The sequence below is a fragment of the Seriola aureovittata genome, chromosome 11 (assembly GCF_021018895.1).
Source record: "Seriola aureovittata isolate HTS-2021-v1 ecotype China chromosome 11, ASM2101889v1, whole genome shotgun sequence".
NCBI classification, from domain to species: Eukaryota; Metazoa; Chordata; class Actinopteri; order Carangiformes; family Carangidae; genus Seriola; species Seriola aureovittata.
Window position 1 is genome coordinate 15,774,511 of NC_079374.1, and position 26,586 is coordinate 15,801,096.

Here is a 26,586-nt window from a genome sequence, read left to right on the forward strand (position 1 = left end):
GTGCATTCTTATTCTTTCACAGAAACCCCTCCAACTTACAGAGCGATGCACAAGCATAGCTGTATTAAAAGTCCACTTTTGGCGTTTCAACCGTTAGCATTAGCTGGCTCATTATAATGTACGTTTGTAGTAATGTGTTCATGTTTGGCACCTGATGCACAGGAGACTGAAATTCACAGAGTTGCTAAACACATCTAAATTTTATATCTTCCAACATAAGACAAAACAGAATATGAGACACTTGGGACAAGCACAAGGCAGATTTTGAAATACAATAATTTATTAAAGCATCTTTAAATTCTGATATAAAACATTTTCTGATTTTTCTTCTTCAAAACAATCAGAAATCTCAGAAATACAGTCATCGTCAATGGCAAGATCAGTCTCTGGTGTGGCCGCCGGCAGCTGACCAGAACGCCTAAGTGAGTACGATCAGAGAGCAATGGAAGACAGTGATGCAATGTGAGGTAAATACTAAGATCATTAAGTTTGGATCATGTCATTATTATCATGAAATATACTGTAGGTTGATTGGCATAAGCTTGAATCCTTGTTCATTTACAGTGGCCTTGAGAGGAAATCTCCTCTGGTTAGCGAGACAGGAAAGGGAATTGAACATGTTGGGTGCTGAGGGCAACACACTTAGGTTATGTCATGTTGACAAAAGGTCAGAAACAGGACTTAAAAATGGGAATAATCAATAGTAAATTATGAACAACTTGTCTGTTTCTGACTCTTTGTGTCCCTGAACACACATATAACAGAAAAACAAAGTAATAGCAAAACTGCATCATTACATTTCCAGCACACAGTTCACTTCTCTGAGCTTATTCTCCCAATTCGTTGACACTTCAATAAATAAATACCCCACCCCTCACATGGCCTTTGACATCACTGACAAGAAAAGACACGTTCTTTAGACACAGACACAATGAACAGGCGATACCATGCTTGCTTCCTAAAACACATCCTTGAACATCAGTTTCAACTACAAAAAGTTTCAAAGACACATCCTCAACTCAGTACACGTTAAATCAGCTCAATGCAGAGTACTTGTTCTAGGAGCCCAAACAGTTCAATTGATTTTAGTACTGATGCCTTTTGAGAAAATACTGTACTGCAGTGGTTACAGACGTTGCATCTCCACTGATGCAGTGGTTATTCACACAAAATGTTTTTATTTGCTCCATTTATTTGACTTATAGTAAGCAAAATTTCTTCTGTTTTTTTGTTTAGTATAGGGATGTGATTTTGTGGCACATGCACCCATGGAAGCATGACTCCTCACTATACTCAGCACCCCAAAATTTACACTCCATTCCCGAAAAGGCCACATTTGCACTGTTAATCCAGATTAAATAGCTACAATAAAAACTTAAATAAGGCAAAATGAGGGAGATAATCTCCCTGGGATGATGACAGTTATATTACACATTAACCTGAGGGAATCTCCATTCAGGAGAACATTCATTACAATGGGCCGCAATATTCTGTAGAAAAAAAACACTTAAAAATGTGACAACTCGGTCAGTGTATGTTTGCCACTGCAACACATTCTTTTACACAGTTTGGGGCCTGAAAGAAAGGCTTGAAAGAAATTCACTATTTTTGGAAATTGTTAATGTGTGACTTGAATTATTTGAAATATGTGGTGGAAAAAAAGCCGGAGAGCTCTGTCCATCCTTCTCTGGATATTGAAATGAAATCCACCAAATGATACCTGAATTACATTTCAAGTAGCATGATAAAAATGACCAGTGTAACTAATGAGAGTAACAGGTTTGGAGACTGCATGGAGGGAGGCAACACTCAGGACGACTGTAAAGCTTAAAATGGTGCAGATGCGTCACTGTTCCCACACTTGCCACAATCAGTAAAGACATCACCAATTTTTTGTGTCTCCTAAGAAAGGAATCTTTCTGGATGGAGTTTGTTTGCGTTGCTACGAAGCCAGTCAAAAGCTCTGAGAAACGATTTCTGTCAAAGTGATTTGTTGCTCTTCTCATTTCTACATCTTGCTCTTTCTAGTTCAGGTGAACAGTGGCTGAGTCCATATTGTGTCCTGTACAGTCAATCACCTGATCCAGTTGGTTCCATAACTGGAGACAGACTTCACACTGCAGCGCTTCTTCACGATCATGTTTATGTAGGCTTTCATGATTTTTGTGATTTCACCAACCTGAAAAAGGCACAGATGAAACAAACAGTCAGAAAAACAAACAAACCTGCATGTGTAAAAGATGCAAATCTGTAAATAATCTGAATGTTTCCCCGCAACAAATTCTGATCACGAAAATCTTGATCCTTTTATTCACAATGGACTGACAAAACCGTCCTTAAACAGGAGCGTTCGCTGCTGTGATTTATGTTCTGATGGACAATACGTACACAGTACAAGACAAATATGTACCTGTGGTGTTTCAAAGAACATCTCTCGCTCATCCACGGTGATCTTGTAGGTGCAGGGCTGCGGAGCGCCAAAGAAGATGATGTGCTCATATGGGAATGTCTCCAGAGGCTTGGGTTCTCCTCTCTTGTAGACAGACACATTCTCAGCACTCACACTCAACCAGAGATCGTGAGGGAAGCCTCCTTCTTTGCACTGTGAAGACATAAATAAAGGATCTCTTAATCTTTATTCAACACGCGATTGCTGTCAAGGCCAATATCGACCTTGAATCTGTTAAAAAAAAAAAAAAAAAAGTCAGATTGGTGCATCCTTGGCGGTGTCTAAGTCATGATTAAGGTCCCAGTAAACGTACCTCGACATCAAACAGTGTGGATCCATATCCAGGCCACTCTTTGATGATGATCATGTATTTGAGCATGGCTTGGTGCTGATCCAGACCCTTGAGGCGAGACCACTTCTCCACGATGCTGGCTCTGGTGGCGGACATCTCCTCCTTTATCCACATCTCCAACATCTGCTCCTCCTCCAGGCGCTGCTTCTTCATTGAGCCCGTTTTCAACCCCCGACGCAGCGTCCCATCCAGGAAGCTAGTCCTCCGACGCTCCAGAGTTTGGCCCGACCCCGAGGCTCCACCCACCTTGGTGAACTGCAAGATGCGAGTGCGCAGGCGGCCCACGGGGTAGACGTTTTCCAGGCTCCAGGTGACACGCGCTTTGTCTCCGAACAAGAACTGCAGGCGCAGAGCGGCCAGGTGCTGCAGGGTCTCTTCACGGGCAGGGAAGTGGCCTCTGGTCAGACTCTCATGGGCCTGGAGGAACAGAGCTCATCATTAGCACTGCCCGCAACACGTGCTTAAAAGAACCATCAATATAAAGTGTTACGTGATGCGTAAAACACACCTGCTCAAACATGAAGGCAAACTCCACCCCTTCCTTGGGCATGCTCTCCACATCCAGGAAGCAGTAGAGCTTGAAATAAAGTTTCCACTGGCCTTCATCCTCAGCTTCCTCGCTGCCGGCCAGTCTAGTGGGAAAGTCACAATCGTGTCACTTACACGTTCTACTTATTATGTCATTTACATTTCTATGTGCTTCTACAGGTATTGGAACAAGACACCAAAATCACATATATACATATATAATCAAACACAGTATCTAACAGAAAATAACCCTTGTAATCTCTGGACGCGTAACATACCTTTCAAATTTAGCCAAAACATCAGCCACAAGGACTCTGCTTTCCACAGCTCTGTCAATAGTGTTGTTGTGCTCAAAGAGAGCAAACATGTTCCTGCTGTCCTCCATAGCCAGACCTCTGATTAGCTTCTCAACCACCTGAACAAAGTAAGGCAAGATATCATCAGTCACAATATCACCAGTTGCGTGAATAAGAAATAATATCCACTTGAAAATTATATTCCAGTTTACATTGCATCTTGCACAGCAATATTTAAAATAGCCCATCAAATGGCCGTGTACTCGGAGTCACTGCAGCTCACTAACCTCTCCAGCGGTGGTGTGTGAGTTAATGGAGATCTTGCAGGAGCCTCCTCCGTGGCAGTAGACTGTGGTTGTCATTTCCTGTCTGGTGAGCAGTGCCATGATTTCCTCCTGGGAGGGAACAAACTCTCTGGTCTTGGTTTTCTTCAGAGACTCACCAATGAAATGGGCAAACATTTCAATCTCTGTACCAGGGAACAGCTCCTTAATCCTGAAAACACAAAAAGGACAAAAAGAAAGTGAAGTGGAAGTTTCAGATACAGCTGGATTGTTTTGAACGAAAGCACGTGTCCAAAAGCGGCCCACACCTTTTGAGGTGAAACTTGAGGTAGCGTAAGATGCCTCGGCTGGGCAGAAAGGTGCAGCTCATACAGGTCAGGAGATGCCAGTGGGCGCGATTGGAAGGACTGTTGGGGTGCGGGACGTGATTGGTTTGTTTGATCAACTGACAGTAAACCTCATCTCTTAATGGCCTCAGGTCTTGACAGGTCTGCAGGATTCCCTGGATGATTGGAACAGGGTCAGAAACTGCCTCCATCTCCTGCAGTGAGTTGAAGATCTTCACGGCCTCATCCTGCAGGCTGGTGTAACCCTTTTCCTTTTGCACTGGGAGGGAGAGACAGAGAAGGGTAAAATTAATTTTCAAACTATTTACTTTACTTTAATAATTTCCCTAACTAATTAAATTACATTTGATCACGATTTTTATTTTTTTATTATTTTTTGGGGAGAGATTTTCCAGCTATTGAGTTTTTATGCCTTAAAATAGATATTTTGGCAGATGTTCTAACAAAGAGTACTTAATCTGGTATCCTCCAACAAGAAAAAACGCATCAGAAGAACCGACAGAAGTCAACAGCAACAGCTTGCAAACTGTAGCTGCATGCCGGAGCACTTACAGTGGACGCTGACATCTCCATAGGGCAGAGGTAGAAGAGGGGAGTGCAAGGGATGCTGGGTATATCTCAGGATGGGGTTCCTCCAGTATGTCTGCTCAACAGCCTCCACATTTAAACTGCTCTCCTTTAAAAAGACAAACAAGCTGGATCAGTAATCTCACAGTACACTCTTCAGGAATTATCTTTACGGCGAAGTAGAGCACTCTGAAAGAGGTGAAGATCTGTGTTTCAGTCAGATTAGAAAAACAACAGCAGCAGTAAAGATGGGAAACAGCTAAATAGAAATGAAAGAAGTAAACAAAAATGTTTTGAAGCAGCTAAGATTTAAAGAGGATCACAGCACACATGTAGTGAGTATGAATACCTCACTTTACTACAGTGTGTGTCCCTGCCGAAGGTTTGCATGACTGAAAAGAATTTGAGTTACAATAACATTAATGCTCATGAAATGTTACGTAGAATTATTTGTGAAAATATTATTAGCACACTTGAGTGAGACACATGCAGCATAAAATCTCACTATTAGTAAGCATGTCCATTATCAGCCGGATCACTAAAAAAAGGAAGGAACAGTCAAGTGAATGCTTTATTACCTTGATGTCCCTGATGAGCTGCTGTGTCGGCGTTTCAATGGGAACTTTGCTGTCTATTGCCCCCTGTATGGCATTCGCCCACCTCATGGCTTCATTCAGCATTTTGGTGTAAAGACGGTAAGAGTGCTTTCGCCCATGGACGATTATATTCCAATAACCTGGGTGAAAAAGACAGAGTGTAATTAGAGCCAAAGTAGCTCACTGGAATAACCCGAAATGTTGTAAAATGCAAATAAATGATACAGGACATAAATAAGCCGCACAGAGTTCTTCCGATTTTCAAGAGGCTCAAGCTTAACTATAGTTTTCCAAGCTCAAGTAGATTGAAAATAATGTTGACCATGAACTGACCAGTGTCCTTGAAGATCTTCTCATCGGGCTGCACCACAGAGCAGAGGCTGTTGAGGACCAGAGTTCCCAGTTTGGAGGCATTGCGCTCTGATGACTTGTAGTAATCCAGAGAGTTACTGGTGAGAACAAACCAGCGCTTCTTCAGCTTCAGAGACGTGCTCTTGGCTCCTGACTTCATCTCTTTATGCAACCAGCCTGTGAGGATAAATACATGATTTACTCATCAAGTCCTAATAATGAGTTTTCTCAGATAAAACTACATTTCACTTTTTGTCATGTGTTGTTTCTCCTTCTTAATATTTCCATCTCTTAAACAAATTCAACACATTTGCTATTTATGAACCTGACCAGATGTATCCTACTGCATATATAAGTACATCGTAGACATCCCAGTGTATGTGTGTGCTGACTGACCTCTGACTAAGAACTCCTGTCCGTCAACCCTGGAGTCTCCCTTAGATTTCTGCAGCAGGCCGATCCAGTGGTGCATCTCCTCAGGTGTGTCCGTGTTGCAGTGGATCACCCGGTTAGCCGTGATGATCACAAACGAGTTTGGTCTAGAAACAGAACACATCAGACACACACACACAGAAGTTGTTACACCACATGTATTGCTTACCGTCATATACCACTCAGGACTGTAGTTTGACTACATTTAAAATCAGACACAGGTCAGGTTTCCTCACCTATCAGGGTTGTCCGATGCACAAACTGAATCAATCAAGCCCACGTCTAGTGTGCCCTGCACAGAGAAGACAGAGGTGAATAGAAATATTGTTATTAGCTTTTTTACACATTTGCAAATACTTTTCTTCATTGGTTTATGAGTATTTTACAGTCACAGCAAATATGACTAATTTGCATTATATTGTACATGAATGAAAAACTCACTATCTAAACATCACTGAATGTGATTTACTTAATAATACTGTTTAGTGTCAAAGTGGGATAGAGATAGGTTTACTTGGTGCACAGGATTCTTGAGGGTGAGGGGAGTAAGAGGGTGAGTTGAGGGGAAATAAAAGAAAAAAAGTATGGTTGTATATGGTTGTTTTTATGTAAAGTGGCTTGACTTTTTGTCATCCCTTCATTTGGTTTTCCAGCTCATTTAATTTCCACATCTGCAAATGCTATTAACCACACAGTAATTGTTTAATGTCCATAAAAATGAACAATGACACACCAGTGTGTGTGTTCTGCTTCTTCAGCTTAAATTACTGTATGGTCCAGATCTGGACCATCATACTTCCGCTGATTCGGTTTCATGCTTCATCATTATTGGTGAAAAATGGAGCTGAGGCTGGGGCCCAGGCAGTAGAGAGGTAAAACAGCACTAACCACTGCATTCTTTGGGTTGGCCTGTTCATGGTGCATCTCCATGAGCTGGTCGGGGCTGGCGCTGTGGACCCGACTCAGCACACTGAACCAACCACTGGATGGGGGTCAAAGGGAGTTCAGGAAGTAAAAGTTAGCAGACATGTAATTGTGAAATTACACTGTGAACTTCCTCTGGCAACCACAAGGGGGAACTTCATTTCCACACATTACTTGTACACAGAGATGACGGCAAGGTAAAACACAACTCATTAAAGAGCCACAGCTAGATGAAATACAACATATGGATATGCTATACCTGGCATCTTCTGGGGACTCTGCATAGATGTGGTAGGTTCTCTCCTCAGTCACAATATTCAGTGCATTTTCTTTCTCATGATTGTCCACTATCTCCCTGCAGAGAGAGCCAGGGTGAACCAAAACTTAGTGGACCATAAGTGCTCTGCCACATGAGAAATTAGAGACAAGAGAAGCCAGTTTTGAACCCCACCAGCTGAGAACAGGGTCTTACTTTGCTGAGCGGATGTCAATGGTTCCCTTCAGCTTCTCTTCGCTGTCGTTCTCAAAGTACATGAGCTTCGACTCGCGCAGAACGAACCAGCGCATCTTCCAGTTGCGCCGAGACAAGGTGGACATCCCTCCTCCTTTCTTGTAAAGCCAGCCGGATTTGAGGGAGTCCTGCTTGGCCCGAAACCACATGAAGGTCTCGTCCTTGAGCACGCACCAGCGACGACGCCACGGGATCATCAGACCACCTTTTTTTTTTTTTTTTTTTAATCAGGAGAGACGCGGAGAGCAGAGGGATGCAGAGAGGATGGTGAATTATATTATTTCATGTGAAATCTGAATATGATGTGAGAGGTAACAAGAGACGCCTTAAAATAGCTTTAACACATCCCATAGACGCACACACAGACATTCACACACATGCATCCTCTAGAAACAAAACACAAAACACAAATAAACTACTATTTCACAAAAAAAAAAAAATACAGTGATATTACAAAGTACAAACACTAAAGAAAGCCTATAGGGCATTTCTACAACTGACGAAGCGACTATACGAGCTGTGTTCAGCTGTGCATACATCATGTGCATGCCTGCTGGGCAGTGATTTGGTAAAGCCACTTACTCTTCATGTAGAGGTAGCCGTGGAAGTATGGAGGCCCGCTGCCATTCAGCAGATTCATTCTCCCATTGGAAACTTCCTCATCTGTGTCCACATAGCCATCATTGTCCTCGTCGCTGTCAATGAACTGAAACCCAAACACCAGCATTTATGATGAGAGAGGTCCTTCATAAGAATGTTTGGCCACTTTTATGGTAAAAAAAAATAAAAAATTATATAAGCAACAACTATGACACATATTTAGATAATTACAGCTGCATATTAGCAAGTTCTGTTTATTTTCTGAAGACTACAGGAAGTCAGAGACTTCATTTTTGCAATTCAAGCACTTAAATCAGTGTCTAAAAACTCTCTGACCTGGTTGTCACTGTTTGTTAATCAACCTAGCCACAAAACTGGTATATGCACAGCCACACACACTTTTCACATGCAAACACACACACACACACACACACACACACACACACACCCTCCTTGTTTCCTTTTGACATTTTGCTGATCTGACACAGTTGGGTCTGAGCTCTCTGCTTGACTTGCAGTATCTGGGAACAGATTCACGTGTTCATCAGCAGAGCCAAAACAAATAACTGCAACAGTGTTTCACTGTTATTCTAACATGAGCTGAGTCTTTTGATATGTTAGGCTTGCACACGAGCAGAGTGAACATTCAGTTCAGTGCCATCTGTGTTGGGGCAACGTGTGGGAAGCGTAGACTAAGAGGAAGTCTAGGTGTGTGTCTGTGTATGTGTGAATAACAGCTAAAGTTAGATGTGACATGGAAATGGTAAATTGAGCAATTGTGCCAAAGTTTGAGGCCAAAATTTTAAAGTTTGCTTCTTCTTTTTATTTTTTTATTTATTTTTAAGTTCAGTTAACTTCTGTGTAAACATAACATCCGGTTGCTCCAGTAGAGAATTTCTAAATTTACAAAATCTACTTCCACTGGACCCTCTGGTGTTGCCCCAAATGATTAACCAGTTGAACTAGATCATTAACAGGTGCAACTCTGCACATTTTCCAGCTGTAACAACTCAGCACAATTCAACATTAAAAGGCTCTTAGGCCTGTTAGTTCTCACCGAGTCCGAGCTGCCTCTGAAAGAGTCCAGGCTGTTCTGGGTGCAGGAGGATTTTCGTAGCACCTCCTCATCTGTGATATGGCCATCGTTGGTGCTAGCACCTGAGCTCCCATGAACCTCCTCAAACTCCTCCTGGTCATAGTCCGACTCTATGTCTGGCAGGTTTGAGTGGGACGGCTCCTCACCCACATGCTCAAAGACTGACCCCCTGCTGGTGCTCTGGCATGGCTGACTTTCTCCATTAGTGACCAGGGGGGGAGGAGGAGGAGGGGGAGGAAGAGGAGGAGGAGGGCCGGGGGTTTGGGAGTCTGTGAGAACAGGGGTATGACTCAGTCCGTTGGGGGTAACTGTGGAGAGCTTTCCCAGTGCAGGAGAGGAGGCCGAAGAGGGGGAGACCATTAGTCCTTCTGCAAAGGCAGGCGGAGGAGGGGGAATACTTTGGAATACTTCCTTGTCCAGAGGAACCACAGCCGGAGGAGGGAAGTCAGGCAGAGGAATGCACTCATCCTCGGCGTGGAAACCCTCGTCTACCTCCTCCTCAGCCAGAGGGGCGGTGGATTCAGTCGGGTCGTGGAGGTTCTCCTCACTCGAGAGGGATGGCTCTAAACCACCGAAGTCCAGCAGCTCCAGGAACTCAGTAGCAACACGGGAAGCTTCCTTCTCCAGTCTGTAGATCTCAGCGTCCCTCATCTGGCGTAGCTCCTCATGAGAGACGTCTCCGAGGAGGGACACGCCGTCTTCCTGCTGCTTCTGCAGACGCTCGATCTCCCTCTCCAGCCGCAGGATCTCCTCCATCTGACGGCTCTCTTCCTCAGAGGTGTGACTGTAGGACAGAGACTGGGACAGTTCCTTCTGCACAAGACAAGAGAGAAAGCAACAGTTTATGCCGCCATATTCACATCTCATAATGTCTTTTTTTTTTTAAACACATTTTTATGTAATTATGAAAAAAAATCAATTACCTTCTGACAAGCACCATTAAGTAGTGAGTTCCTGAAGACAAAATAATAATGCATTAGTGATGACAGATAATGTACGTTAAAGAATGATCCACTTCATCTGATGACAGTAAGAACACCTTTCACATAATACTCCTACTACCTTTTCTTGTCTGCTTTAGCTGCCATTTTCTGCTCTTCCTCTTTCTCCTTCAGTCTCAGCTCCTCCTTCCTCATTGACTCCTCCTCTGCCCTCCTCTTCATCTCCTCGTCCATCAGCCTCTGTTTCTCCTCCTCCTCCTCCCTCCTTCTCCTCTCCTCCTCCATCCTCCTCTTCTCCTCCTCTACTCGCCTTCTGTCCTCTTCTTCTTCTTCTCTCCTCCTCCTATCCTCTTCCTCTCGCTTCTGTTTTTCCTCCTTGAGCTGGCGACAGAAGGATCGGGCCAGCTGGCCTCTGTGATGCCTCTGCAGGACGATGGTGGCCAAGCGCAGGCGCAGGAAGACGCGTCTCCAAAAGTGAGCGCGGTAGTTCTTCTGGATGGTGACGACGCTGGACAGAACCTTTTTATATTGTTTCCTGGTGAGAGAACCAAACACACACACTTTCAGTCAGTTTAACGTCCAGTCGCCTATTTAATCCAACATTATCTGAGAGAATTGTGTGTCACCACAAACATATTTGTGACACTGCACAGCACCACATGGCCTCCTCCTAACGCCCGCTGGCGTTCCCTGTTTAAATAAACACACTGTACATTGTGGACAGTGCAATGTTTAGAGTCTGATGAGCTTGTGCTGCTCCATTGTGGCCATGTGGGCTGTTGTGTTTGGGCCTGTGACTAAACCCCATCACCCACACACAGCACATGCATTGAAGACACACACATATAAACACGTGCGCACACACACACACACACACACACACACACACACACACACACACACACACACAAAAACACACGTGACTGAAGGACCACACACAATGCTCTGACTCTCTGACCCATTGCAAAGCCTAGTCTCCACAATAATCACTCCGTGGCCTCTGACTGGTCTCAGGACAGGCTCTGAGCACAGATAATGTTACATATAATAAGACAAAGGCTTTACTTGTGTCTTTAGGGAACTTCCCGAGCCTTTGTCTTTGGTATGAGCGGCTATGAGGGGAAGGGAACCCACAACCTGAACGCTGTCATCAGTCCCATTATACTCTCCCAGTGGACCCTTTCAGAGGACTGTATGTGACCTTATATATGGCTGCATGCAGGTGGAGCACAGCTAGATTACATACCTAGGGGTGTCTGCATGTGCAGATTTTTAAACCACCATAGTGACGGATGTCCTGTCTGTCAGGTGGAGTGGACAGGAGGAAAACTTACTGCTCAGTCTGAGAGGACAGCATCAGCTTTACTGCTGATAGTGTTCTAATAAATTACGACAATTAAGACACCGCTTTTCCAAGAGTGGTCGAGCTGAGGAGCATCACTAGTACCCCACTGTCCGTCTTTTCAAGATATACTAGTCAAGTGCATGAGACATTTTAATGTTCAGAGCAGAGAGTTTAACCCACATCCACCTTTTTTATTCTCATGAAGTAGCTTTAAGGTTGTTAAAAACATTATTTCATTCATCACTGTGAAAGAACCAAAAAATCCTTCACACTGTCAATTACTTGTACTCACTTGATTAATAATGTTTTGTTCTGGGGATCTTCATTATTAAATAGTAACTGAAAATATTCACCTGATGAGGGTCTGCGTGTCTGAAACGTCAATAATAAAGTGAGAGTGGGATTTTTTTGATTCTTTCACAGTCAGAGCTTGACACTGTCTGGAAGTTTTTTTTTTGGAAGCAATGGGATCTTGACTAGAATTTAAAAAAAGAATCTGATCTGTTGATTTGAACAATGCGGCTGCACACTATGAGTTTATAATGACAGGTGGGTCGGCAGGATTTAAGGTCTATGTGTAAGACATATTTCACTTATCAAAAAAGAAAAAACTGTACACCTGCAATCCACTAGAGAATCCATAAAACAACTTCAGCTCTGATACATAAACCCACATCACACACACAAAAAAGTAAACATGTGTGCAAAGGCATGCACATACGCACTTACCCCCCCCTCCCCCTTCTCCCTCCAAACATATACACAGGCTGTACACCTGTATTACAAAACAAACACTGACAACTGTCGCTGCCAGTCAGCCCTTCACCCCTCCTCCACACTCCACCACTCACCTTGCCACATAGCTGAGGATGTGGGCGCGGATCACCATGCCAGCCCTGCGCCGCACCTCTTCCCTCTCTTTCTCCAGCCTTTGCTCCAGGGCCTCCTTCAAGAACACCTGCGGGACGAGCAGCGCCACGGCCGACAAGGAGTGACAGAGACAGAGAGAGAGACACAGAGAGGGAGGTTGGGGGGGTGGGGGTGGTGGTAGGGGTGGTTTTGGAAGGAAACAGGATGGGTTAGTTCCTCCTCTTGGTAAAGGTATAAAAGAGGGCCCACAGAGATGTGAAGGCCCCCTGTTGTCTGTTGGCAGCACCCTGTGCCCACTGCAGAGGAAGCTGTGGTGCAGCTGAGGCTAGCAGGCTAGCTGCTCTCCTGGACTGCAGAGCAGAGCAGAGGGGAAAACTGGCACAGGGACTGCAGTGTTGCTGCTGATGCCGCTGCTGCAGAGCCTCATTGTGTTCGGCCGTCCTTCCTGAGCGTTTCCCTACTGCTACTGCTGCTACTGCTGCTGCTGCTGCTGCGTTGGTAGCTCAACTGACGTGCACAGGCAGAAAGGCATAGAGAGGGAGGGGAGGGGAGGGGAGAGGTAGGGAGAGGAGGGATGGAGGGATGAGGGGGAGGGATGGTGGCTGGTGTCCAGATAGCAAGCCACACCCCTCCTTGCTCTTATGAAGGAAGGAGGAAGAGTTTAGTTAACCCTTCCCTTGCTCCTGGAGACTTTTTTCAAAGTTGGTACTATCTCTGCGGGACATTTGGCAACTTACAACAACCCCTCAACCAAAGGGCTTACAATAAATGAACATACAGTAGTAACATGACATTATAAAAACATAATCAGATTACATCTGTCTGACTGTGTTAGCACGCTGGGAAAACCAACCAGCTGTGTATCTGGGCTTTTGTGATAATGCAATATCTGTTGCTGGCCTGTAGGATCAACCACTTCTATGAGGGAGGGAGGGGTGGGGTGGGGGTTGGGGGCTTCGAGTGGCTATGTGTGTGTGTGTGTGTTTGTGTCCCAGATGTTCCACTAATCAAAGGATCCCACAGCTGCAGCCCTGCCTGCCCCTGTAAAGTCTGTGAGAGGAGGAAGCTTCCTCTTCGTCCACATCCTTCCCTCGTCTGTAAAACAAATGGCTCACAAACACACACACACAGACACACACACACAACAGACCATCCGTGCAACGTGACCCAAGCCCCTAATTCTGGGCACACACTTCCTCTGTACACAATCGGCACATATATAATTACACACAGATTGTTTCTCCAAAGGAAATGTAGACCCCTTCTGTCTCTCAGCCCCTTTCACGCAACCCACACTACATTTCCCTGAGCCCAGAAATACTGTGCCGCCATCAACAACACAAGCATACGCACAGAATGACACATTCTCAGCCTCTCTGTACATTTCTGGTCTAGTCTCTTTCTCCTTCTCTTTCGCTGTAAAGTGGAGCAGTCGTTAGGAGAGAGTCAGCCAAAGGCCAAAGTGCTGACCCTGGAAGCATAATGAAGTTTAAACCACACAGAGGAAAAATGATTTCCACCTCTGAAGTCGGTAACACACTGTGACTCCAGTGATTTACACTGTGTGCATGTGTGACAAATTTAATATACGCAGGCATGTGCATATTAGCTTTTATGCACCAGTTACAGTATATATTCGTTAAGAACCGACATGTGGTTCAAATCAAACCTTTTCGGTCTCAACGTATATTTCACTCTGCCATGTGTGCTGCTGACACTATTCATAGTGCTGCAACTAAACAACGTATTACAAGAAAGCAGTCCGAAAGGGAACCAACAAATTTGAAATGTCTCGGTGATTTTACAGCCTCGCAGGGACCACAACTTAGAGGGGGAAGTAACAGTGGGACAAATGTGGATTTAGCTGATTTCAAGAAAGCCCATAACCAAAAAAAAAAAAAAGAAAAAAAAGAAAACTGTTTTATTTATATCCTCTCTCTCGGCTTCGTAGAGACCATTTCTGCTGAGTCTGACATGAAGCAAAGAGGTTTTGCTGTCCAGATCAAACAAGTCATTAAAGGTTAATCATTCATTGAGAGCACAGAAGAGAAAAAGAGAGGGCTTTCCGCGGGGGGAGGTGATAATTGTTTGAAATAAAGCGCCAGAGCGAGAAAAAGTGAGAGATAAGCATCGCTGAGAGCTGTATTGCAACAGATGGAGATCATAACCCTATAATACAGTAACTTTCCTAAGACGAATGCACGAGATGTGACTTTCCTCTAACCTCTGCTCAACTGCAACGTCTCATCACTGTAGGCCGCCTCCACATCACTCGCCGGGAGTTTAGTTTATTAAATCAACAGCTCGGTGAGTGTCAAGAGGCTAACACTCTTCCAGCTACAGAAAGGCTGCCTCAGGATTACTGTAAGCCCCCGCACTGGGTTACAGTTACAGTAACAGTTGTTGGTGTCAGGGTTTTTAGGAGTAGCCATGTAACTCTGTGGTTGCCAACAGGAGAGCAGTAGATTGACCACAACCGGCCAGAAAAATCTTTGGGACATGAGTCACAGTGGGGGCCGTCCAAACTGTGGCACACATTAACAGCTTGGGAATGACAGCAGTTTGATTTCTGAGAAAGTCTGTCCCACGCGACCCGAAATGGAACCAATCTGCTCTCAAGATTACATCCTTATGAAAATCATGTTTATGCTATGTATATTTTTTAAAAATTAAGCTTAAAAGCAGCGGCGTCCTGTTGAGTGACTGGTGTACTTAAACTCTATCCTGTCTGAGCGCGTGCGGTCTGCACTTGTATTAACCACACTGTGGGGACAAACATCTGTACACATAGTCGCATTACGGGGGCTCACCTCCCAATCTGGAGACTAAAAGCTGGCCGGCACAAAGTAAAACATTACATTTTAAGGTTAAGAGCTAACGGGTGGGGCTGGGTTGGGGTAGTGGTTATGGTTACTTTAAGTATCCAAAGCATGAATGCAAGTCAATGCAATGTCCTTCTAAGTGACAAAAACATGTTTGGGCATGTGTGTGTATGTGTGTGTGTGTGTGTGTGTGTGTGCGCGCGCGCCCCACCTTTGTCTTCCCCAGTTGCCACTCTTTCTTGGCTCTGTCATGGAGTATGAGCAGCTCTGAGCAGCTTTGCTTCTCATCGTCTGAGTGGATTTTGCTCTTCAGGATCATCGTGTACCTTTGGAAACACATACACACATACACGCACAAACACGCACACACACCAGCACAAACACACATACAGTATTTACAAACCTTTCAATGCAAAAACACCTCATCTTCTGAACACCCGTGTGGCTTTTTAAACTAGCTGTTTTTTTTTATGTAGTTTTCTATGTGTTTGTTCATATTTTGCCGACCTGCTGTAGAAGTCCTTGAAGGTTCTGCGAACAGGAAACCCAGCCCTGCGGATCTTCACTGTTTCCAGCATCCCAGAGTATCTCAGCTGGTTAAGTACGACATCAGGATCAAACTGGTTGGCTTTCTGCAGACGACAGACAACAAAACAGCATGAAACTGCAAACACTAAAACATGAAGAGCTCCCTCTTGTAAATTGATAAAGAACCATGTCATTTGTCTGCAATAGCACAACACTGAAGGCTGATCTGCATACAGGCTTTGTTCAGCAGTGATGTTTTAGAGACTAAGTATGTGTTCCCTAAATACAACCAGCCTTACCCCACTATCTGCAGGTAAACACAATCCCACACTGTGGAGCCCACATAGCTATTCAAATGATCTTACTGCTGAGTCAAGTTAAAGTTGAATTAAAAAGTAAATTACCATGGTGAGCACTATCATTTTACATTAACAATCAGGTTACTGCAAAGAAAACACACTCCAACACACAGAAACCTGAACAGTGTTGAGCAAGACCTTGCCAACCAGGAAGGCCTTTTTTTCTGGAAGAATCGGCTGCATTGTTCACAGCTTTGTGTTATCAACGGTCCTCAAGCCTGCTTATTATAGAGGATCTGTGATTCCTGCCGCCTTACACCTCTACACAGGCTGCCTGATCGCTCAGGAGGGCCGCACGAAGGCCATTGTCACCCAGAGGGCACGCAGTGCTGGTTAAGCCCCACACAGGACCACAGCATTCCCCAATGTGTCAATCTAATAACAGGCTAATTCTACTATGCATGGAAACAGACATGCTTGGACACAAAGGGTACTTGCACACTTGCATGTGTTCATGTTCATAATAAAGCACACACACATGCACATGCACCCCTCTGAGCTCTGAACTCTGCTCTTCAGCAGACGATTTAGGCAGCTGAAAGAGGTACGGCATGTTGATTTGTTTGAGTGAAAACAAGCCGACCCTTCCCTCAGTGACATTTATTCCAAGGAGAGCTGGTGTGTGCAAATCACACAAATACATAAGTGTGTGTGTGTGTGTGTGTGTGTGTGTGTGTGTGTTTGCATGCATGCAATCATGTCAAAGAACTGCGCATGCAATCCTGTCATTCTGCAGGATTAACAGAGACACGGCTTGTTCTGTCTTGACCAGATGAAGACAGGTGAGCGAATGTGAGGTAGAGCCAATCAGAGCAAGGGGACAGATACTGGGGGGGGGGGGGGAAGGCAGAGAAAAGGAGACGGGCGCAGAGAAAGAGGCTGAGAGGACGGCGGTGCGGCTTCCATGCTAATAAGTAAGTGAGAAGGTGTGGAATGACGCATAGGGAGTGGGTGGTAAGGAGCAGAGAGATGAGGACAATCACCACACTGTGTACATTAATAAGTAACAGTAAGATTTTTGAGAGGAGCCAATTTACTCTGTCATGCAGGAAATAAGGAAACAGAGTATAAATATACTCAAAATGATCCAATGTCAAGAATTAGGATTAAAGTGGTGATTTTGAAAGGGTTTGCTGTGATGTGGTTAAGAGTAGTTGAGGAATAGATGCCTAGTAAATAAATGTCCCACTGTGGTCTTATCTTGGCATTCCACTGATGCAGCCAGATCAGCAGAGCATCAGCCAAGCCGCTGCAGCTGGAGCGGCCAACAGTGACCTCTGACCTTTGGTAAAGGGGCTTAAGTGGTAGGAATGTGCTGGTACACAGCCCTTTTATTTGAGGAAGCACAATGAGAGTCTTTGCACCAAAGCATGAGAGCAATATCAGTTTATTAGTAACGAAAATTTGCAGCATGAAAAAAAAAAGAAAAAAAAAAAAAAGAGCAGCTACTTATCAAGTGGAGCATTTATATGACTTTGCAGTAATGAGTGTCATTACACTGTAAAATTATTTTCTTCTTAGCAGGAGTCATAAGAGCACAGAAACAGCAAGACTAAATATTAGCTCTGAGCAATGGGAGCTATGAATAGCACCAAGGAGGTTTAACTCTGCAGGTGCTGACCTTGACAAGACCTGGCAGGGTTTCTGACATTTTTTTTTTTTTTGTGCAATGAAATTTGCATGACCTACCTTGTCCATGTTTGGTTTGATGCAACGCACAAAAAAAGGGTTGGAGGCACTTAGTGTGGCCATCAGGGAATGGAGAGAGTCCTGAAACACATCAGCAGCAACAGATGAGAAACTGGCTCTTCAGTCCAAAGATATCCCTTCAAGTCTGTTGAATTATGCTAACAGTTAGTTTACTTTTAAAAGGACTGACATGAAATAAGTGGACTTTTCATAACTGTGTGCTTCTCACTTTGTGGACAATAATACAATAATACAATAAACACAAGTCAAGAAAAACTTAGAAATCTAGACACTTGCTTTGCAGTGCTTTGTCTACAACATATGTGTTTATACGGCTCATTTTAGAAGAAGCTGCTTAAGTAAAAGTACCAATACAATGATGTAAAAACACTCCATTGCAGGCATTAATTAATATGTTACATAAGTACAAGTATGCATTATGAGCAAAGTATTATTTGCCAGAATGTATTCAAAAATGTATTTAAAGTATCAAAATAAAGTAATGAAGTAAAGGTACTTTGTGACCGTACATTTCTTTCATGGTATTAGTCAGCCCACAATTAGCTCAAAAGACACACGTATACAAATACACACTACGAGGACCCTTGAACCTCGCAGGCTATGTCAGCCTCGCTCTCCTCGCTGCCTCAGACAGTCTGTCTCCAGCGAGGCCTGGCCTGGCAGAGCTGAGCGTGATTGGCCCCTGGTTGGCCCCTCTCTGCCCAGCCATCAACCCTAATCCCCTGGCTTTAGGAACTGTAGGCCAGGGCAGCCTGCCAAATCCTCCCCTTCTCCTTCTCTCCACACTGCACTTAGGACATGCTAAGCTAAAACCCCCCCCCCCCCCCCAAGCCTGGCTCACAACCACATATTTCATACATCCCATCAGCCCGTAACAGACAGCATTCTCCTTCCTGCTCTGTCTCTCCATGATTTCTATCCTCTCTTTTTTTTCTTCTCTGAGCCCCCGCACTCACATTCATCATGCCAAACCTAATGTTAAGGGTTAAGTGATCATCATATGCAGCGGCACATGGGAGACAATTAACTCGTTGTCTGTGTGACGACACAATCGTGGGCATGGAGCGGAGAGTGATATTTAGGCCACAGAAGCCTCAGTCTCACCCTGAACTGAGAGCTGACGGTGGGCTTGCGTCTGGCTGTGCCCATCTTCAGGGTCTCATCTCCATTCCTGCTCCCGACACGCTCGAAGAGGTCGTAGATAAAGTCAAGCCTGCAGGCACACACAGGCACAGAACAGGGCGTGTGATTGCAGAGACACTTGCATATGAGGTGAATCATGCCAGGTGTGTGTTCAGTGTGCAGAGGAGAAAGTGCGAAACAATCACCTGCTGTCTTTCAGAATAAACAAGATGTCGTCTCTGAAGGTGTCTCTGTTCTTCTCCAGGATCCCTCGCACATCATAAAGCACCTACACAGGTGAAAACAAAGAAGTAAGAAAGAATGTTTACTATTAGGATAAGGTGAGAAATACAAAGTGGTTTTGTTTACAATTCTTATGGCTGTTTTTTGAAATATGAATATTGGATTAGCGTTTGTTTTATATGTGTTTTCCCACACTTCAACACAGTAGGTGATGTATGGGAGTATGAAGGAACAGTATAAGGTATATAGTAATAGTGAAGCTTCATTTAGAAGATCTTTGGCTTTATACAGTATTGCAATTGATTCAGATATTTAAGCCCTGACATAATTTATATGTAGCTTCCATCATAAATTATTCTCTATTATTACTCCAAGAGTTTTACTGCTCTCAGAAGTCAAAATGATTAAAACTTTAAAGTAAATTATCATATCATAAATAAAGTATCATTATAGACCCATAACGTAAATGGTAGGAGGTTTAGGGTCCAGTACAGATTGAACATTGATGTCTTCAAATGATGGATGATTAACTTGGAAATAAAGCTCATTAATAAATCAAATCTATCCTGGAGGATCATTATCCAGACTGCATAATTAACATTTTTACATGAGAATATTCACATATACAGTATGTGTACACAGTGTGACATGAAAGGGACTGTAAATGCGTGTTTAAGGCTCGGTGCGAACAAAGATGAGGGGGGGGGGGGGGGGGGGGGGGGGGGTGTCGCTGTCCTCTTCAAGTAGAGCAGAGCGCCTGTGTGTTAATGCAGTCACCTGTTGAGTTCTGTTCAGCCTTCGTCTTAGCATCATGGCATTCCTCCGCTCGCCCTGAACCACAGTAACGCACTCTGAGTTCACGCTGAGTGTGTTCACCGGTGTGCGCTCATGCATGTATACACAAAGTACAGCGCCTATAAAATGTTTCATGCAGGAAAACATTTGCTGAGTAATAATATGATCTATCTGTGTCTGTATGCAAACACAAGCCCATTTTTGGACATGTGCACACATGAGCTTGTATTCACAGCTGTGTGTGTATACCATAATCCAATAACAACCCCCATCGACAAGCCTTGAGGCTCACGGTGAGCCGTGAGAACTAAACGTGACGACATATGTATTTATAAATCACAGACACACTAATTACACTGCATTCCTCTCTCATTGGAAAAAGGTTGTACAAAAAGCTCTCTCTCTCTCTCTCTCTCTCTCTCTCTCTCTCTCTCTCTGTCAGTTTCAGGTTTGTTAACTAGGATGGTCTCGTGATGCCACAGAGAAAAGGGTGCGTCAAGGACAATTACACACAGTTTGAGGGCTTGCTTTGAGAAACATACATTTTTATTAGTTACCCATGAGTTAACAAGGTGTGTTTTTTTGTTTGCACATTCATGTCTGACAACGGCAGACTTAACTCAAACTAACTGCATCTCTCCAGCACTGCACAGATAATCAAATCTATGGGAGAATTCTACGACTCCCCCACTAAACTCACGGCACCGTTTCAGATAACAGTGGGAGCTTTCAGAGAGGCGACTAAACTCTTCAGAGAAGCACACTGGACACACAGAGAGAGAGAGAGAGAGAGAGAGAGAGGAGAGAGAGAGAGAGAGGAGAGAGAGAGAGGAGAGAGAGAGAGAGAGAACAACTGGCTGGCCTGCCTGTCCTCTCTGGACCAAGTCATTACCATAGACAGCCATGCCAGGCTTGTGACTGAGCTGCCACACTCACACTGAGGAGACCTTGTCTAAGGCAGGCTTCATAAGGCCATTCTTTATCAAAGCAAATCTTTCTACTCTCTCCCGCCCCACACCCTACCCCTCCCGCTTTATCCACTCTCCGTGTTTGCGCTTCTTTCCTGATTTCTTTTGCCTTCCTGTGCACTTCCCTCGTGTAAGTAAAGGAAGGAGAGGATGAGAGAGAAGCGGTTTCTCCTGACTCAGGAAAAAGACAGTGGAGGAGGAGGGGTGTGGCATCGACATCCTGGGGCAGATTTTGGCAAAGAAGACCCTACAGGCCATCCAACAACTACCTCACTTCCCCAATTTACTCAGTCAGGGAGAAAAAGGAACCTGGTTTTGCTCTGTGTTTGTGTGTGTGTGTGTTTGTGTGTGTTTGTGTGTGTGTGTGTGTGTGTGTGTGTGTGTGTGTGTGCGCTGTTAATGACCTCTCCAGCATAGTGCTTGATGCCAAACTGGTGGTCAGTCACTCGGGGCTTCACATAGTATAGGTTTGTCTGAGGAGAAAGAACAAGGAGACCACTCACAGTTAGAAATGCTGTTCATGTCTATTCAATGAGTTATAATCTCATCAAGTAGAGTACATCGTGCATTGAGTCCTCTGATAATTTTCCAGAGCCTTTGTTGACAACTTTTTTAAATCATTTGCAATATAATTAATGACAATAGTTTCACTGTTAATACTGAGTCTGTTGATTTCTGTCTATTGATGTGACTAAATATTAAAACTCTGGCTAAATTTTAAAACTGATATAACACAGAGAAAGACAATAGATCCTCAAAGTTGAAACACAAATTTTCTGTCAATCTACAAATAATTTCTCCTCTAAAAATACCCCCCGGTATGAACTGATACAAAGGCTCTCTAGTTCCTTCAACCATGACCTTAAAATGTAACATGTGGATCAGCAGTCACTTCGGGAAGAGGTCAGGCGGTTTTTGGGTCTCACTCTAACTCTGTTTTTTCCGTCAGCCATGGAAATACCTGTTGGGTTTTCTGAGGACACTCTTTTCACCTGCACACAATGCCGATCAGGCCCGGAGAATGGCTGATCACATTTCAGCATTGTTATGTTTGCATGTGAGAGCGCTCGGGGGGAGGCGTGTACAAGTGCAGACGTTCATTGCGTTCAACGCAACAGGTGATTCATCAGACAGGAGAAAAAGTTTAACTCTTTGAGGTCGTCTAAGCTGGTGGGTGGTGAAGGCATTTCCCCAAGGAGCTTTGGTGAGGGGATAGGGATCATTTTTATGACTTTGTGAGTGTCTGCCTGGGATGGATAGGGTGTATATGTGAGTTTTCATGTGTGAGGTGTGGACTCACTGCATGTCGGCTGTGTAATTTCTCCAGAAGGGTATAGTCTGTGCCTTTGGGGAAGCGACTCTCCTCATTGATAAGAGCCAACATGCCCAGTTTCTAAAGGGGAAACAGACAGAGGAGCAAACAGGGTGAAACACACCGTAGTCATGATTGAACTAGTTATAATCCTACTGGGACACATCTGGTAGCTTTTAGTATAACAATACATCCAGGAAACAGCATAGTAATTCATTCAGTTTTCTCTTTTATTTAGAAAGAGAGGGTTCACTGCGCAGGCACGTTATTCAGCAGCAACAATTTATTTTACATTCCTACATGTACATAAAGTCACACTAATTAACAGCAATCATCTAATAGAGGGCCACTTAGCCAAATCACAAGTCTGTCAGCAATAAAGTGGTTATAGTGTAGTATTTTTGCTTCCCTTAAATTTTCCAAGTTTGTGATTTTGACCTAGAAAGCTCACCTCTGCAGAGGCTCAAATTGGCTTCATGCTTCATCTCAGCCATACCTCTAACCGCCGACTGGTGTGCATTACTGTGCACACAACATGCAAAATGAGACTATATAATGATAGACTGGGAGATGGGGGTCAGCGTAAGAGTCACAGTGTGGCGTTTGGGTCAGCAGCACTCTGGCTGGCTGGCGGTTTGCGGTCGGTCGTGGTGGTGAGTTTGCTCTCTCAGGGCCTGACTGTCTGTTACCTTCTCTATGAGATCCAGACACTCTGCGTTATCCATCCAGTCTATGGCTTCCCACTGGATCCCCTCCCTGTGAAGACAAGCGTGTGCGCACACACACACACACATACCCACCCACAAACACACACACACACACACACACACACACACACACACACACACACACACACACACACACACACACACACACACACACACACACACACACACACACACACCATGTATATATATAAATATAAACAACTAGGAAGACACAATGGCTGTATTGTTCAGAATGAACATGTGATGAAATGAGCCATGTCCAGGCTGTTGGCCCATTATACAAGAAAACAACTGTCTGGGGGAGAATCTGAGCTGATTCCAAACCTCTGGCAGTTTGCCTGTATCGCCCTGAGCAGACCCAACCCCCACCCCTATCTATCTGTGGGACAGTCACTAGAACATGCAAATCCTTGTTTTATTTTCTATGTATCCACCAGCATACAAGCCTGATGTGCAGAAATGGATGTCTCCAACTGTTCTAGACATATCAAACATATTTACCTGTTGTATTCCAGCTGCTCCAGTGAGAAGATGTGTTTGTTGAAATACTCTTGGAGTTTCTCGTTGGCATAGTTGATATTAAACTGTTCAAACCGGTTCACCTACAGGACAAGAGAATTGTTTGGTTTTGTTACTATCTGTTCTGTAACCAACAGCAAGCACAACAAGATAAAAGCATGTATAACCCTTTCAAAATCATTTAAGAATGAAAAGGACGTGACCTTAGATGAGAGCCTCAGCTGGAAAAAGTAAGATTTAATCACTGAGTTAATCTGTTTGTCCAATTTAAAATCACTGTTCATTATCACTCCCAGATTTTTTACAGTGGGTTTTACATATGGTTCCAGGGAACACAGGTCCATATGAGAGGCATCACAGGCACCACTGGGTCCAAATTTCACTTTTACTCTCATTAAAGTTTAAAAAAAACTGAAGGCCATCCAAGCTTCGATGTCCCTGAGACAGTCCAACAATGGTTTTGAAGAGTTTGCATCTTTCTGTTTAAAGGCAGGTAAATATGAGTGTCATCTACATAACAGTGCAACAAGATGTCATGTTTTCTAAAAATTGACCCTAAGAAGGCCATGTAAAGATAAAATAGGATGGGCCCGAGAATTGAACCCTGAGGAATACTCCAGGCAAGAGATGAGGATACTGTGGTCCTACTGTGTCAAATGCAGCTGTCTAAAATGGCAGAAACCAGTCTTGAACACCTTAACAATGTCACGTATGTCTAAAACACAGTACAACTTTTTCCAATATTTTTGAAAGACACAGGAGTATGGAAATTGGTCTAAAACCGTAGGTGACTGAGGTGTCCAGATTGAATTTTTTTGAGCAAAGGTTGCACTACTGCATGCTTAAACCTGGTGCAACACCTGAACATGGCTGCTCAGAGTTATTCAGATGTTTGGTACAATAGTCTAAAAAAATCTCTTTAAAAAGGCGGCAGGGAGGGGTCAAGGTCTGTGGGACAAGCTGAGGATTTCATATGAGCAATAATTTCCTTTACAAGAGAAAGAGACACAGGCTCAAACTGGTTAAAACAGCAGAGCAAGTGACAGTGATGGATCCTTTAAAATGTCAAAAGACACCTGCAACTTGTCTCTATTCCACTTGTGTTCAGCTCTCCTGCATTCTCGTCTGACAGCACGAGTAGTGTCATGTACAGACAGTCCACCTTTCTCCACAGGGCAAAAAACACTGAAATCATAATGCCTTAATCTGAATAAAGCTGGAGTTTAAATCAGGTCATTTTTCAGGACAGCAGCTTGTACAGTTTAGCGGTTGAAGGATTTTTGGAATTCTCTCACTCCATCAGCTGCATCAGGTTTTTTATACAGCTCTCTGACCAGTGCCATCCTCTGTTACACTTGACAATGTAACATCAACAACAAGTTGACAACAAGATGACTTTCTTTCACCTCAAAGTTCTCAAAGCCGAAGATGTCCAGGATGCCGATGGACTTGAAGTTGTCTTTTCCTTTAATCTTCTGGTTAATCCTCATTATGATCCAGGAGAAACACTGAGAGTAAAGCGCCATGGCAACCGAGTCCCGCGAGTCCACTGCCTGCAAATCATGACATGAAGAGATGAGGGTTACCATGGATACCAAGTCAGGCATAAATAATAAGAGAGAGGAAACTTTGCAGACTCAAAACCCAGTATATTACCATATACATTTCATCAATTCTACCAGATGACGGTAAAAAATAATGGGAGATTTGATGGTTTGTATTTGTGTGTGTATGTGTGTGTGTGTGTGTGTGTGTGTGTGTGTGTGTGTGTGTGTGTGTGTGGTGTGTGTGTGTGTGTGTGTGTGTGTGTGTGTGAGGCGACAGAGTCTGTAAAAAAATAGAGGTTTGGAGACAAAGGTGTGTTATGTCAGTGTCTGTCTGCAGGTAAGATGCTGTCTGTTTTCACAACAGACAGCATCTTTTATCACCTACATATCTCAGGAGTGACGCACTGCAGGCAGTATTTGTTATATTACAAAATCCAGTGAAAACAAAGGTAAATCAAAATATTATGTAAACATGTTTTCGTAGATATTTTTTTTAATACCCTGCACAACGACACAACACCTACTCTATATCACCTAAGGCCAAACAGCCCACCAGGGATAAACAGACAGAGGCAGTGACTTGAACATTTCAACGTTATGTAACTTCCCTGTTAAAATAGTATTGCACATATACATCCATCCATCAATTAGCATTACAGCTTATCCTATGAGGGTACCCCACTCTCGCCTAATGTTATGTCGCGATGAGATACAAAGAAAAACAACCATTCACACTCACACCTACAAGGCAATGTAGATTCGCCAATCAACCTAACCTTAGGACTGTGGGAGGAAGCTGAAGGAGGATATGCAAACTCCACGCAGAAAGGTAATAGAGCTAATCACTGTCCCAATGCACCACCGTGCCGTATACATATATTTATTTATTTATTTATTTTATTATCATATATAATTTGCACATTACTGTATCTTAACTCGTTTCTGACAGCACAAACGATTGTAAGACAATTCAACACTATCAGAGAAAAAACTGAATCTGCTGATGAAGACAGTGAGATGTGGTCAGAAGTTTCCAAGTTTCCAGGGTTGAGAAAGAACTGTCAAATTCAGCTTCTAAGCCAAAATGGAAGCAAAGTCCAAAAGGTGCTTGAAACAGATGAAAGTTTGAACATTTACAGATCTGTAAAAGCAAACTCAAACTGCTAAGGAATACCACGTGATACGATTGAGAACAATTTCAGTGGACTTAGTGTTGTGATTGTTTTGTCAACCATCATAACTCGAGACATTACTTCTCTGATTGACGAGGTGCCTCTAAATCCACTCCAAAAACACATTTAAAAAAAATCTATTTCTAATCACCGTTTGACCCAGCTATGATTTTCTCCAGCTGCCACGAAGTCGGCCTCTCAGCCAGACACCATCTGTGTACGTACATAAAAAGCTTGAGCTTGCCAGCTACACTTCCTCCACAGGCATTGTG

The 26,586-nt window shown here is 43.8% G+C and overlaps 1 protein-coding gene across 1 annotated transcript in view; it reads right to left on the minus strand.

Annotated features, from left to right (window-relative positions):
* Positions 1-258: 258 nt before the first annotated feature.
* myo10l3 (myosin X, like 3) overlaps positions 259-26,586 on the minus strand; it is a 54,929-nt gene continuing 28,601 nt past the window's right edge. The window contains exons 12-41 of the mRNA XM_056389447.1: positions 25,002-25,148; positions 23,578-23,678; positions 23,038-23,104; positions 22,337-22,429; positions 21,441-21,509; positions 19,237-19,319; positions 19,013-19,121; positions 17,888-17,968; positions 15,819-15,943; positions 15,523-15,637; positions 12,471-12,577; positions 10,396-10,809; positions 10,257-10,287; positions 9,295-10,146; positions 8,220-8,343; positions 7,599-7,842; positions 7,386-7,481; positions 7,091-7,184; positions 6,439-6,494; positions 6,167-6,309; positions 5,753-5,947; positions 5,402-5,559; positions 4,809-4,932; positions 4,218-4,515; positions 3,913-4,120; positions 3,608-3,744; positions 3,310-3,433; positions 2,763-3,218; positions 2,411-2,602; positions 259-2,179 (exon numbers count right to left, since the gene is read on the minus strand). Coding sequence (XP_056245422.1) covers positions 2,075-2,179; positions 2,411-2,602; positions 2,763-3,218; positions 3,310-3,433; positions 3,608-3,744; positions 3,913-4,120; positions 4,218-4,515; positions 4,809-4,932; positions 5,402-5,559; positions 5,753-5,947; positions 6,167-6,309; positions 6,439-6,494; positions 7,091-7,184; positions 7,386-7,481; positions 7,599-7,842; positions 8,220-8,343; positions 9,295-10,146; positions 10,257-10,287; positions 10,396-10,809; positions 12,471-12,577; positions 15,523-15,637; positions 15,819-15,943; positions 17,888-17,968; positions 19,013-19,121; positions 19,237-19,319; positions 21,441-21,509; positions 22,337-22,429; positions 23,038-23,104; positions 23,578-23,678; positions 25,002-25,148 — 5,148 coding nt within the window. The 3' untranslated portion in view covers positions 259-2,074. The remainder of the gene's footprint in view (positions 2,180-2,410; positions 2,603-2,762; positions 3,219-3,309; positions 3,434-3,607; positions 3,745-3,912; positions 4,121-4,217; positions 4,516-4,808; positions 4,933-5,401; positions 5,560-5,752; positions 5,948-6,166; positions 6,310-6,438; positions 6,495-7,090; positions 7,185-7,385; positions 7,482-7,598; positions 7,843-8,219; positions 8,344-9,294; positions 10,147-10,256; positions 10,288-10,395; positions 10,810-12,470; positions 12,578-15,522; positions 15,638-15,818; positions 15,944-17,887; positions 17,969-19,012; positions 19,122-19,236; positions 19,320-21,440; positions 21,510-22,336; positions 22,430-23,037; positions 23,105-23,577; positions 23,679-25,001; positions 25,149-26,586) is intronic.